The sequence below is a fragment of the Schistocerca nitens genome, chromosome 6 (assembly GCF_023898315.1).
Source record: "Schistocerca nitens isolate TAMUIC-IGC-003100 chromosome 6, iqSchNite1.1, whole genome shotgun sequence".
Lineage (NCBI taxonomy): Eukaryota > Metazoa > Arthropoda > Insecta > Orthoptera > Acrididae > Schistocerca > Schistocerca nitens.
The window spans coordinates 351544339-351558950 of record NC_064619.1 but is presented as its reverse complement, the minus strand read 5'-3'; the positions used below and the strand labels follow the sequence as shown (position 1 = coordinate 351558950).

At 36.6% G+C, this 14612-nt stretch overlaps 1 protein-coding gene across 1 annotated transcript in view; it reads right to left on the bottom strand.

The window, feature by feature from the left end:
- LOC126262367 (rho-associated protein kinase 2) overlaps nt 1-12763 on the bottom strand; it is a 248922-nt gene extending 236159 nt beyond the window's left edge. Inside the window, 4 exon segments of the mRNA XM_049958953.1 lie at nt 433-533; nt 1588-1669; nt 1878-1983; nt 12243-12763. Coding sequence (XP_049814910.1) covers nt 433-533; nt 1588-1669; nt 1878-1983; nt 12243-12268 — 315 coding nt within the window. The 5' untranslated portion in view covers nt 12269-12763.
- Nucleotides 12764-14612: the final 1849 nt, after the last annotated feature.

Below are 14612 nucleotides of genomic sequence, written 5' to 3'. Positions count from 1 at the left end.
CATCTGTTGTTGAAAATTGTAACTACTGTAATTTCGAAAGTTTGTCTGCCTGAAAATGTACTGTTGTCCCAAGCATATTGCAACAAACGGTGTATTTCTATCGCTGCTCGTTTAGTTTTTATTGCCGTTTCAAATATACCGGTCATTTTTGAAACACCCTGTATCTGCTGCATACTTAACAAACAAGTGTAAGTATATTCTTTCTTAATTATGTGGGCAATGGTTAAGTACCTATTCTTCACTGAATACAAAAAAAGAACCCTCCAAACTGTGTGTCACAGGCACCACTAATCATGTATGCACGATTCTAATTAATATAAAAGATTAAGTAATAACATTCACATATTTTGTCTGTCACAAACATTTTAAACTCTGTAAATTAGAACTACACAGCATATGAAGTTCAATTTTTATAAACTGCATTGTTCTTACCAACTGGACTTCACCAAAGGCTCCTCTACCAATGACTTTAATAAGAGAAAAGTCATCTGTCTTCATACGTAACCTACAAATAGTGGCTGCCACAGAATCATCTAGAAGTATCAAAATGACACAAAAATTACAATTATTAAGCAGATAACTAAATAGCAAACACAATGTTATAGTAAATAAGTATATTTCCATTGTTGCTTGAAATGTAATCAACACAACCTGTAGCGAAGCAGGTAGTATTTTCTGCCTAACATGTAAATATAGCAAATCAACACACAAAACAATGGAATGAATCAATCTAACTGCCCTAAAACATAATACCACAATAAACAGCAGCTGATCAATAGCTACAGACAGATCTCAATAGGAAACTGTCGATATCTTACTTTTCTACAAGAATTAGCTGGTAGGAAAAGAAATGAGAAATCCAATAAAGGAGCAAGAGACACGGCCAAATAACAACACATGCACAATTTGAGACACAAGGTTCACAACTGATTATGAATGAAAGCTAGAAATTCTTTAAATGTACACAAAGAACTTAAATTTTTCCAGCCTTGTGTAGCAATTTCTCATAATTTTCCTTCCCTAAAACCTTCAATCTCCAAATTTAGTTCTGCATGTGTGAATTACAACTTAACAATATTCCACACCTCGCCAACAGTTTCTGTCCCAAACCTCTACTGGCTTATATTCCATGACAGTCATGACAATTGCCACTGTGCAGCCTGCTGTCACTTATGTACATTATGAATGAAATACACGCAACACTGGTGTAATATTCTACAATATTTATTATTTGTTGCATGAACCAGTTTTCAGCTGTTACACCATCATCCGGTACAAAGCCAAGTATAACTGATGATGGCAGAACAGCCAAAAATTGGTTCCTGTAACAAATAATAAATATTGTAGAGTATTACACCAGTGTTGTGTGCTTCATTCATAATGAACAAAACATTCTACCACAAACTGATGGAACAGTGAATCCATGCAATTATTTTTACATTTTATTAAACTTATTAAATTAACGAACATCATTGATATGCTAAGCTAAGGTTAATATCTCACTCACACATTACCAAATGTATTTTATGCTTGAAAAGTTTAAAACTCAACAATAAAAAACAGAAATTACATCAAAATATTACTCACATCTATTCATATATGCTTCTATATTTTTCATTCGTTTGACAGCTGGGTGATCACAGTCCGAAACTAAGGCCTGAACTGTATCCTGAAATTAAATCAATGCATACATGAAAGAAACTGTGTAAAGCAAAATGGAAAGAAACAGAAATTGGAATGAAAGGTAGCAAGAAACTTAAGTAGTACAGAAGTAATTTAGGCACAAGGGGTGACTGTATGTAGACCTTCTTAATAAAGGATTAGGAGTGAGAATCAGCCATCAGAGTTTAACAGAAGTCTTGAAGAATTAAACTTACCAACAAGCAGTCAACATTTGCAACACTACGAGGATCTTGAATCTCCTCTTCCAACTGACGCAGTCGTCGTTTGCGATCTTCATCTTGTATACAGTCCATTGTAGTGCTAAAATATGAAGTGAAGCACGAGTTCACAGATCACATTTTTGCAAATTACAGCATCTTACACTAAGACCATGTATCAAAATATAATTAGAGCCACAAACTAGTTTATATAGATACTGTCAGTATATGTACGTAATATGCATCAAAATACTCATCAGAGGCTTGTCCGTTATTGTATATACATTTCTGAACTTAACTTTGGTTTTAGTTTTGAGACGAAAAACCTGTTAAATATGCCAAAGCGTGTTTAAATATGGGACGAATGTAAACATTAGGCTAAATTACAGGCTGTTCTGTCATAACAAGCTTTATTTGGCATTCACATTATCTACTCACCAAGCGGATGCAGAACACACACATTAAGACTGTTGCGATTGGCAAGCTTTCGGAGCCAGTGGCTCCTCCTTCAGGCAGAAGGGTTGAAGGGGAAGGATGAAGGGTGAAGGGAAATGTTGGAGACGTCTAGGAAAATGGATAGATTTTGGGAAAGTCACCCTGAACCGCAGGTCAGGGGAGACTTACACCATACGGGATGAGAAGCCCATATGGTATGTCTCCCCTGACCTGCGGTTCTGGGTGACTTTCCCAAAATCTACCCCCCCCCCTTTCCCTAGACCTCTCCAGTCCTTTTCCTTCACCCTTCTCTTCAACCTTTCTGCCTGAAGGAGGAGACACTGGGTCCGAAACCTTGCCAATCACAAGTCTTTTACGTGTGTGTTCTGCAGCCGCTTGGTGAGTAGATTTTTTTGTCTATTCAGTTAAATAATTTTATTAATAACTGATTGTTTTTGTTGTTACAAAAGCTTAGTTTGCTCTACCTTGGCTACTGACTTCTGTTGATGTGTTATATTTATTGAACGAACTGTATTCCTTGCAGTAGAAAATTGGGTGTATTGTGTGTGTTCCCCCCCCCCCCCCCCCCCCCTTCTTCAAAGTTTACAGCAAGCCCATTCCAAAGACATTATTTGCATCATTTTCTATTGCAGCTTCTTTTACTGGATTAATAATGATGCTTGTATCATCAGCAAACAGTGTCAATTTAGCTTCTTGTTTCAGATAAGAAGGGAGGTCATTCACATAAGAACAGAAGGGGAACCATGGTCAAAACCTGTGGAATATCTAATGTAATTTCATACCAGTTAGATGAAGAGGGAAACTTCCTTAAATCACTTAAACCATATACAGAAACATTTTGCTTCCTGTTCTGTAAATACGACTTAAACCACTCATATGCTGTTCCATTTATACCATAGAATTGTAATTTCTGTAACGTAATATGGTTCACACAACCAAATGGTTTGGACAAGTCACAGAAAATTCCTATTTGTGATATTTTACTATTTAAAGCCTCTATTATGTTGGCAGTGCAATTGCATACTGCTGTCTCTCACTTCTTTGATCATTTGTCAGAAGATTATCAAGATATGTGAAAACACTACAATAAACTGGAACTGCTCATTTTTATAGAATTCACACACTGTCAGAATAAAACATGAAAAATACCTGATGTTAAAATACCTGATGTTGACTGTTGTGACCAAGTGCTTTTGAAACTGAAATCTAATAGACATTTTTACTTAAGTTGGTCTAACAGTCCCTGTTAAAGACATTCATCTATACAGTAGAAGGTGTTGCCTACCAAAAAGTGTTTCAAATTCTGGATTAACTGTGCTTTACGTGAAACCAAATTTTTAATGGTTGATGGCAATTTACTGAAAATGTGGACCCCTTTTTGGAGAAAGGTAATTGATTTTAAGTCTCAATGTATATTGCTCTTATTTCTAGTATGGATATTACATATTGAGCTATTGGTTGGAAATAGGGACACATCATTTGCAACAAATTTCAATAAGGAATAAATATACTGAGAAGCAGTGGTTAGAATACTCATTTCCTTGAACAGGCTTCTATATGATGTTGTTGAACAAATGAGTCTTATTACACGCTTTTGCCCTCCAAAAACTTTTGCTTGGTTTGACGAGTTACCCCCGAATATGATCCCATATGACATAACAGAATGAAAGTAAGCAAAGTATGGATGCAAGTTTTTTAATATTTCTCTCTCCTACAACTGACATCATTTGCATTGCAAATACAGACTTGTTTAGGCATTTCAGCAATTCTGTGGTATGCACTTCACAAGTGAATTTGTTATCAAGTTGTCACTGTCAACCTCTTCTATCTACATGTCTTCATACATTATACATGTGCTGGAAGCTAATCTCTTACAGGTTCCGAATACAGTGGGTCTTTCCGAAGTCTGATGATGGTGCATTAATTTTAAACTATTTATTAATGTAAGTGGAAGTTTGATTAGAGGTCATTACTAAATCTGTACTTGACCTGCTGTTTACTGCAATGTTGGTGTTATCTGCAAACAAAATTATCATCTGGCAATGTAATATATGAGAGGTTATTAATGTATACAAGAAAAAGCAACAGACCTAAAACGGAGCCTAGAGGAACATCACATGAAATTAATTACCAATCAGATGAAGATCGACTGATTACTCCACAGACATTTCGCAATGTCACAGTTTGTTCCCTATTAGCTAAGACTTTAAGCATTCAGCAGCACTGCCGGTGACACCATAATATTCTAATTTACTTAAGAGAACATGACCCTGAACGGGCAGCAGTTTTAGCATTATCTTCATCATCATAGTGCAACTGACCTATAAATGAGAGATAGCTCAAAATTCTTACACACAATTAGGACCATTAGTCAAAGCTTTTCTCAAAAAATCATTGACATAATTATTACATTTTGGTACTGACAACAATATTTGTTGTTGTTGTTGTTGTGGTCTTCAGTCCTGAGACTGGTTTGATGCAGCTCTCCATGCTACTCTATCCTGTGCAAGCTTCTTCATCTCCCAGTACCTACTGCAACCTACATCCTTCTGAATCTGCTTAGTGTATTCATCTCTTGGTCTCCCCCTACGATTTTTACCCTCCACGCTGCCCTCCAATGCTAAATTTGTGATCCCTTGATGCCTCAAAACATGTCCTACCAACCGATCCCTTCTTCTAGTCAAGTTGTGCCACAAACTTCTCTTCTCCCCAATCCTATTCAATACCTCCTCATTAGTTACGTGATCTACCCACCTTATCTTCAGCATTCTTCTGTAGCACCACATTTCGAAAGCTTCTATTCTCTTCTTGTCCAAACTGGTTATCGTCCATGTTTCACTTCCATACATGGCTACACTCCATACAAATACTTTCAGAAATGACTTCCTGACACTTAAATCTATACTCGATGTTAACAAATTTCTCTTCTTCAGAAACGATTTCCTTGCCATTGCCAGTCTACATTTTATATCCTCTCTACTTCGACCATCATCAGTTATTTTACTCCCTAAATAGCAAAACTCCTTTACTACTTTAAGTGTCTCATTTCCTAATCTAATACCCTCAGCATCACCCGATTTAATTTGACTACATTCAATTATCCTCGTTTTGTTTTTGTTGATGTTCATCTTATATCCTCCTTTCAAGACACTGTCCATTCCGTTCAACTGCTCTTCCAAGTCCTTTGCTGTCTCTGACAGAATTACAATGTCATTGGCGAACCTCAAAGTTTTTACTTCTTCTCCATGAATTTTAATACCTACTCCGAATTTTTCTTTTGTTTCCTTTACTGCTTGCTCAATATACAGATTGAATAACATCGGGGAGAGGCTACAACCCTGTCTCACTCCTTTCCCAACCACTGCTTCCCTTTCATGCCCCTCGACTGTTATGACTGCCATCTGGTTTCTGTACAAATTGTAAATAGCCTTTCGCTCCCTGTATTTTACCCCTGCCACCTTCAGAATTTGAAAGAGAGTATTCCAGTTAACGTTGTCAAAAGCTTTCTCTAAGTATTTATAATAGTATAAAAAACGGAACACTATTTCACTGTGGTACCATTTTCTTTGGAACCACTTACTGCACAGTTTGGAAAAAGAGTCAGAGTACAGACATTACATAGGCCTAAGTGTTTTATGCCTCCAATTTTCTCCCCCGATGATGCTCTGTGAAAAAGACAAGTAATTTATTTTACTACAACAAAAATATTTAAAAATGTATCTCAAACATCATCATCATGTTATAAACTTTTCAGGAAATAATAGGCAAGGGAGGTAGTGGAGAACATTCTAAATATCTGTACCAATTTTTGTGAGTTTAACTTCAGTCATTTAGAAGAAAAGTGTACCTGAATGATGAAAATTCAAGTTTTCGGTAAATCGCAAAAGAAGATTTACAGTTTTATTAACTTACCAATATGCTTGTTTAGAACAGTCAAGCAGCCTACTCCAGTTGTCCTGTTTCCTTATCCTCCGTACTCTCTCTCTCCATTCTTTTCTTTATCCTTGACTCCTTGGTAGCAGAAGCAGCTTCTGCAGCTGTCTCTGTTTAAGTTGCTTATCAATAGCAGTTAGAGCTGAAGCCATATTCCAATCTGGATGTTAGATTTCTTCGTAACACTGATTCTTGAAATTGCACCATCACTGAATGTTATTATTGCATCCATTACACCAATCTTCAGCACTGTCAGACCAACAAATACAATGTTGGGCATTTTCTTCCATTTATAGCTGTTGAAGCTTTCATTTGCATTCTGAGAGACCGTGCGTACATTTCCTAAGTAGATTTTAATTTGCCAGATCCCTATATATCGGCCTAATTGCCTCCATTACAGCAAATGGTAAGGAATACTTGTGGGTATATTGTAAGCCTGTAGCACTGCTCAACCAGTACTTTAACACTTTGGACACAAACCATGCTGTGGGATTTCATCTGTTGACACATTGTGAAACTATGTTGCCCAAACAGCGCGGCCCATATTTTCCAAATCTCCTACATTTCTCCTTATTGCTAGTCCATAATATTGAGTCAAAGAATCAATTTCACTTTTTGTAAGACGATCTGGACCACCTACGTGTTTTCCGTCTAAGAGTTTTTTTCCACTGGAGTCTTCACACAATTTTCTCAGCCGAGCTCCCGTTCTTTTTTGTACATGCCCATGACATTCAAGCTCCTTCTATCAGAGTTTCCCCATATGGTCTGTCATTAACAACAGTAGTGTGTCCTTTACAGTCTCCATTCCCAAGGTAGCCTACATACCTCACACCACAACTGACCTCTGATCTTCTAAAACTGTTTAGAACTCCTTTCGTTTCCATGTTTTCACTTGGGCCATCAACGTTCTTTACACAAACATGGGTGTCAATAAAATTTACTTGAAATACGTTTCAATAAATGTAGCAGTTACAACTCCATTCAGAGAAGTATCAGCTCTCTTCTGCAAAGACTGAGCAAATGCTGTTACAATGTCTGTATTCTCAGACAAGGCTACTGCTTCTTCTGCTGCTCTATTCACTGATGTTCACTTACAGCACATAAAGCCTTATGTATTAATTCATTGTATCTGTCAACCCTCAGTGGAGGTGGAGGCAAATCCATCACTGCATAAACAGTCTGGGCAGCTCTCCTTCCCCTTCCAATACATCGCATTGCATACGCAAGCTAAACATTTACACCGTAATGTCGACTATCAGTTACTGGCGATGTCATAGTATCACTGTGCATCTTACATGAGTTAAAGGCAATCACTAACCAACTTGAAAGACCCTTCCTTGCTGAAATGTCCTCAGAAATGTCAATACTATCTTCACAATTGCAGTACTTACATTTCACAACACTCTTCAAAAGTCTTGATAGCATACATAGGTTCACAATAACATTTCCGTCGTTATTGCTGCTCACGATACTACTAGGCTTGTTATTATACATTCAGAAACCGAAAGTTTATATCCAGAAGAACTGCCTGTAGACACAGTTTCCGCGGGCGACTATTGAGGCAACTGATGTGTATTATTTGGTTGTGTTTGGAACTGGTTGCTGCGAAACTTTTGTTTGGGGCTAAATTTCTTTACTCTTGGCATTTGTAGCACACACACAGAAACAAAACAAAACACAATAACTACAACACCACACGCGTATGAAATTCTGAAATTGTATATTCTCAAATATTTGTTTACATTCAAACCATAGCCTTCTAGACATGTCTGTACTTTGGTTCTAGGAGTCACTGCCTTCTAGAATACACCTGTGTTAACGATCCGTAACTAACGATGGAAAAAATGGAAGAACAAAATAATGCATCACGTATTCTGACGCAATTCAAACTGACAGGTGGACGTGGCCGCTGTGCAACATTATGTTCAACCTCAATTTTAGAATGAACGGAAAATGATAATGCCCATAAACTATACATTTTTTATATCAGCATGAAATGCTCTTTTCCATGGATCAAGAAAACTTTTTTCAAATTTCTAGTCATTTTCATGGGCATGTTCCCTTAACAGAATGCTGAGATTCACACAGTCAAAGGCTTTTGACAAGTCACAGAAAATGCCAGTAGACTCCAATTTATTATCTAATGAATTAAGCAAATTCTCACCGTACGTGTAAATAGCATTCTCTGTATCAGAATCCTTAAGGAACCCAAACTGTGACTTGGGCAATATATTATTTGGAGTCAGATGCTTAAGAAGACACTTGAATACAACATTTTCATATATTTTTGAAAAATCCAGCAAAAGGGATGTTTGATGCTATTTCTCTATCCCCCTTCTTGTAAAGAGGCTTAGCTTCAACATATTTTAACCAGTCTGGAAATGTTCTGCTGATAAGAGATTGATTACACAAATAACTTAAGATAGAACTCAACTCACATGAACACTGTTTGACTAACTTTGTTGATAAGCTATCATAACCACTTGAATCCATTTTGATTTTAAGGACTTTATCATGGATGCTACTTCTTTGGGAGAAGTGAGTGTCATTTCCATTTCACTTAAGTTAGTTACAAGACATTGGTCTCAAACATTCCATAGCACTGTTTACTGAACCTGAAAACCCCAGGCTGCCAGTAACAGAAACAAAGTACTTGTTTAAGAGGTCTGTAACACTACATGCACTTATTACCAATGCCTCATTTATTTTTAAAGCTATCTGTTCCTCTCCCTTTCAGGTCCCACCTGTCTCTGTCTTCACTATACCCCACACGGTTTTTATTATGTTGACCAATGTAATTATCTTTTTCTCATAATGAGGCTGCTTAGATTTCTGGTGTCAATATTTTGCAGTTGTCTTTGTAATGCATTTCAATGATAACATCAGAGCTGTTTCTATATAATAGATAGTTTTCTTTTTGTCCCATACAATAGGCTTATTCCTTGTGTAATCCATGATTTATTTTTAGACTTCTTTAGCAGGCAACTATTTTCAAATGTGAAAGTAACTTTATTAATTAATGTTCTGTATTTTCCACTTCAGTCCGAAGTATTGTCACCATCTATCCCATTCATGTGTATGAGTTATCTTCAAAAATTCTCGACTTCTGACTGATTTATCATCCTCCTGTACTCATCTTTAATAGATTTTATATCCTGACAGTTTCAACATTTAACATAACATGCTGCATGTCATGATCAAATGACCAATTTACTACTGGTTTTGTAACATTGTTTCCCTAAATTTGTCTACAGAGATATTATAAATAGCAGTCTCAGAGCATTTACAGCTTTTACATAACCTAGTTGCAAAGTTCACAATACGAATTACATTGAGTAACACTGTTACAGACAACTCTTTCCCATTATCACTGACAATAAAGTCCTAAACTGTCACTCTTCCTTCAGGTCCATCAGAAGGAGAGCACAGTTTGTGTTTACCTACAACAGCAGCAAACATCTGCTTTTGACAAAACCATCTCAACACGACATGCATGTCAACAAGCTTGACTTGTACAGGCAAAAACCAAAATTTTTAACAATTCAGCATTTATCAACTTTTGAAGAAAAGCTACTCAATTAAAAGCGTACAGGTATTCAAAAGGGAACTAAAACCATTCCTTATGGAACATACTTTTTATAAAATAAATGAAGTCTTAAAGGCATATTATACTGAAAGAGTAGAGGAAACCAGTTGAGTACAAACACACTTAAAAGAATAAATGTGATAGGCCTACTTTTACTTTTGTCATGAAGTCACAATTTTGTATTTTAACTTAAAACATGATGATAAAATGAAATTCAGTTATGTCATTATTCTACAATGTGTACTTTCATTCATTCTACTATATTAACCATCCATAAAACTTACACTGGTCAGTAAACTGCTGGTTGTTAGATTACATGCAACCAATTGCTCATAGGATAAAAGTAAAATCATAGGCTATATACATGATACATAATATGTTCACAGAATACTGTATTATTTCATTTGGCTTGCCCAATATTACTAGTACACTTTTTTTTTTTTTTTTTTTTTTTTTTACAACATGTAATCAACAGGACCAAATAAAAATTAAATGAGTTCAAGTCAGAAACGCACTACATATACTGTGTCAATGAAACATTGATATGACATTGTTCATATGTTTCATGAACAGTGAATTATCACAGCAGAAAGTGAAACTGGGTGTCCATATCCAGTGAATTATATCAGTAACAAAATTTTTATCTGGTTGTGTTTTTATCAATTATTATGTGTCTATTTTAAAATTGTGTGTGTGCTCAATTTGTAATTGACCCTGCAACTGAAAGTGTATTGATGTACCCAGTATCACACAACACAGTGATCAAAGAACAAACATTAAAAAATAAAAAAAATAATCACAATTTGTGGGACAGCTGCTGGTTATCTGATTCCTCCCTATATGACATACAGAGATGAGCATATTCAAAAGTTCACGATACTAAATGGCCCCAAAGGCTGTCCTTACTGCAACTAACCATACTGTCATGCTGATGTCCAATAAAGTCATACTGAACATAACTGGATTGATATGGCAACATTTACAACTTGGTTTGAATCCATCGTCCCTCCAACATGTCAAGTGTCTGGAAGGTATTTAAGTTCTTCTACAGACGGTTTCCTATCTTACAACAGTCCAGTAGTTCTCGGGCTCTGTAGTGTTTATGATACAGAATTTACTACCATGCCACCAGTTCCAAAAAAAACCTATATAAACATCTCAACATTAATTTCTTTAGACCTATTCAAATGGCATGCGGGAGATTATTAAACATGTACAGAGCTATATACAGGAAATCTGGATTATCAAAAAAAAAAAAATACTTGCCTCTTGGCTAAAACCCTGCAAAACATGCATGAAATTTCTTCAGAAGTGTCAGCGCAAAATTACTGGTAAGCACAATCTTATTGCTAGTTTTGCAGCCTGAGGTTTAGTGTAATTTATAGTTATAAACATTTCACCTTCTATGATTTATAATTATTAATGCTGTTCATTCAACAAAATTTAAATAAAATATCTAGATTTATTTAGCATAATTAGTGCCAAATTCTTCAAGAAAGACCTTGCTTTCTTCTTGGCTTAAACACAAGCCCAGTCATGTAGTTATGGATAATGTAATCTGAATGACAGGCTGATTTGATGTCTCCTACACACAAAAAGATTTACTTGATTTACAAGGATCGCTAAGTTATTGGGCCTACAACAAATTCTGGAACCGAATAGTGCTTCAAGTTTGACCATTCTCATTGCCCGACACTGCAGACAGACAGACACCAAGATGGAAAAGGAATACAAGTACACTTAAAATTTTAGTTTTGAAATATAACCACACAATATCTTGGGAATACAATGCAATATTTCACTACAACTTCAAACCATAAACACACACTAGGATTTATAAATAGCCAATACTGAACAACAGGAAATGAGGTTTTAGTTCCTGGCTTTAATATTGCTGCGGTCTTTCATAAGCAGTTTGTGAAAACGCTTAAGTCATAATAAAATTACACATGGCTGGTAAGAGGATAGAGCTGCTGGTTAACTGCAGAGGGGACAATACAATCTGATTAACACAGGGCAAAAAGTAAGAGATATACGCAGTAACCATCGTGTATTATTCTCCCCTCCAACGTATAGGCCACGGGACGTTCGCCAAATTTCATCCCTGGAACACTACTACTTTTATATTGAATTCGTTTCAAGCCGTCGTGATATACAAAACGGAATGAGCGTCTGTGTTTAGTAAAACATCTCTGTGTTAACTGCGCTGGAAAATTAGACGCACAACGTGTAAGTTAACATATAGCTCGTGCTTGTCCGCAACATTTCTCTATCTATAACGTAAATGTATCGGTAAACATATTTACAATCTATCATACGGAAGAAATGCTGCTGATACAAAACATAAAATGTGCAAAATTTCGAAAGTTTTGTACTTCAACACTAACCTTAAAACAGCTGTCGTTCCTTTCATAAATAAAGAGCCTTTTCTTACACCACTTCTCTCTGGTTGCAGGGTGTTATCCAAGAGATGCACTGCTGTCTTTCGCTGTTCTTTCGTTTTACTGATTTCGTGCGCCTTCTCAGCGTCATAACCTCAATAACATTCATTCTACATTAAACACTTCACTAAAAAACATCACACCTTATATTAAGAACTGCATACTTGACAACGATCACAGTAAGTCACAAACCACTGGCACCTGGAAAATAAACTAACGTCTCGAAAGTAACTGTCCGTTCTTGAAACAAAATAACTGCTCCTGCCCACAACCGTCATTACAAAAATGACAGCTGTTCTCGTCGTAACACAATAAAAATCTTGTGTAACTTCGTAAGATCCTCCATTCCAAACAGAACTACATAACGAAAGTTCGCCACAATTTCACTTTCCATAACTGTCTGTGCTACAACATTGATACGTTAAACAACAGCAAAATGTCATACATAAAAATAAATTCATTTTCCAAGTATCTTTTTTTCCGTTTACCAAAGATGTAAATTATTTCAATCTTTGCTTCCCAAACGGAATCTGCAAAGATGAAGCTCTACCCTACCAAAGGCGTGTCGAAGCAGCCAGCTTCATTGTGCCCCGGCCTCGTTTTCACATAGCTCTCAGAAAAAGGAACTACATGTACAATATATGAGAGATATCAAGAAAATGAAAGAAAAACATCTGCCACTGCGTAGTTTATCTTTGCTATAGTCCAAATAAACAGACAGTGAAACATGCTGACAGGAAATCAGAGAACATTTGCTTAAGGACAAGAAGTCTTGATGAGAAGTGACATGGTCCCTTTGAAGTGATCAGTGATCCAAATTTTCTCAATATTTGAAAACCACAACAGCCTACAATCGCAAGTATTTGTTTACAAATAATGCGATCATAGTGTTCTGGTTTCTACATGTTGGCAGTAAATCTCGGCTTGTATACGAATGATAATCTTTAACTCTATGTTTTATCGTCGTGTTATGATTTATGTCATTCAGTGTCACACAAAAATTAAAAAGGTTTAGTTAAAGAGTGGAAACAATGTTCATAAAGAAAGAGAAACTAATGGAATATCATGTTGCTGTGATAGAGTACAGATACTACAATAGTCAGTCAATCGTTCACTATGTATTACTGGGTCATCAGTTACTCGTAGAATGTGAACGTCAGAGTAAAAAGTAAAATATTTATTGGTGTCTCGGCATAGTGAGAATATTCAGGAAAGACAACACGCCATTCTGTGTATTTACGACTGTCTTCTGGACCATACATACATATACAGATGGGGTACAGAAAAATGTAGACTCTCTTCGTAACAAAATGACATGTCGCAATTTCGTGAGGTAGCGTAGTTCACTGCTTTCTCAACAGATCTCGGCACGCGTTTTCTAGCAGATGACAGTCCACCAATGACTGAAGCAATATCGTCATTTGAGCAACGCAAGACACCATTGATGTGGTACTGGAAGTACAACAACGTGATGTAGGTACAATGGCAATGGCATACTGTGTACGGAAACCAGCCACCAACATGTACAACAATTTATCATATTCGAGATAAATTTGAAGCCAACGGTACTGTTCAGGTCTGGCAGACCAAAAAATATCGACAAGTCGAGCTTCCAACGCTGCAGTGTTGCAAAATTTTATTAGAACCTCAAAAATCTGTGAAGCAGGGTGAATGTGAAAGTGTACAACAGATTCTGAAGACTGCAAAGTGGGCAGTGTACACTCCAATATCGATGCACACTATGAACGAGGACGACACAGAAGGAAGGATGGATTACTGCGAGTAGCTTGAAGGCATGTTTCACGAAGATGAACAGTTTGTAGAAAAGATTATCTGGTCTGATGAGGCACAATTCAAACCGAATGGTACTGTAAAATGCCACAACTGCGAATACTATCCTCCTGAAAATCGTCGTGTTCACATCGAAAAACATGTTGATCTACTTGATGCGTGGTGTGGTATGTCATCACGTGGTTTGATTGACTCATTCCTCTTTGAAGTTACCCCAACTAGTGGGATGTATCTTCATATGCTGCAAACATCGATTTTATCTGCCATCTCAGAGATGTTTTAGTAATGAAAGATTTTACCTACAACAAGATGGTGCTCTGCCTCACTACCGAAAAGATGTCAGAGCCTACTTGTATAAAAATCTATCTCGTCGATGGATAGGTCAAAGGGGAGCTGTTGAGTACCACCACGGTCTTCATACCTTACATCTCTTAACTAATAACCTGAGGGGGACATTGAAAAATGGAGTTTATTAACAGAAACGAGCTACACTGAGTGAGCTACGAGAAACCATCGAGGCATCAT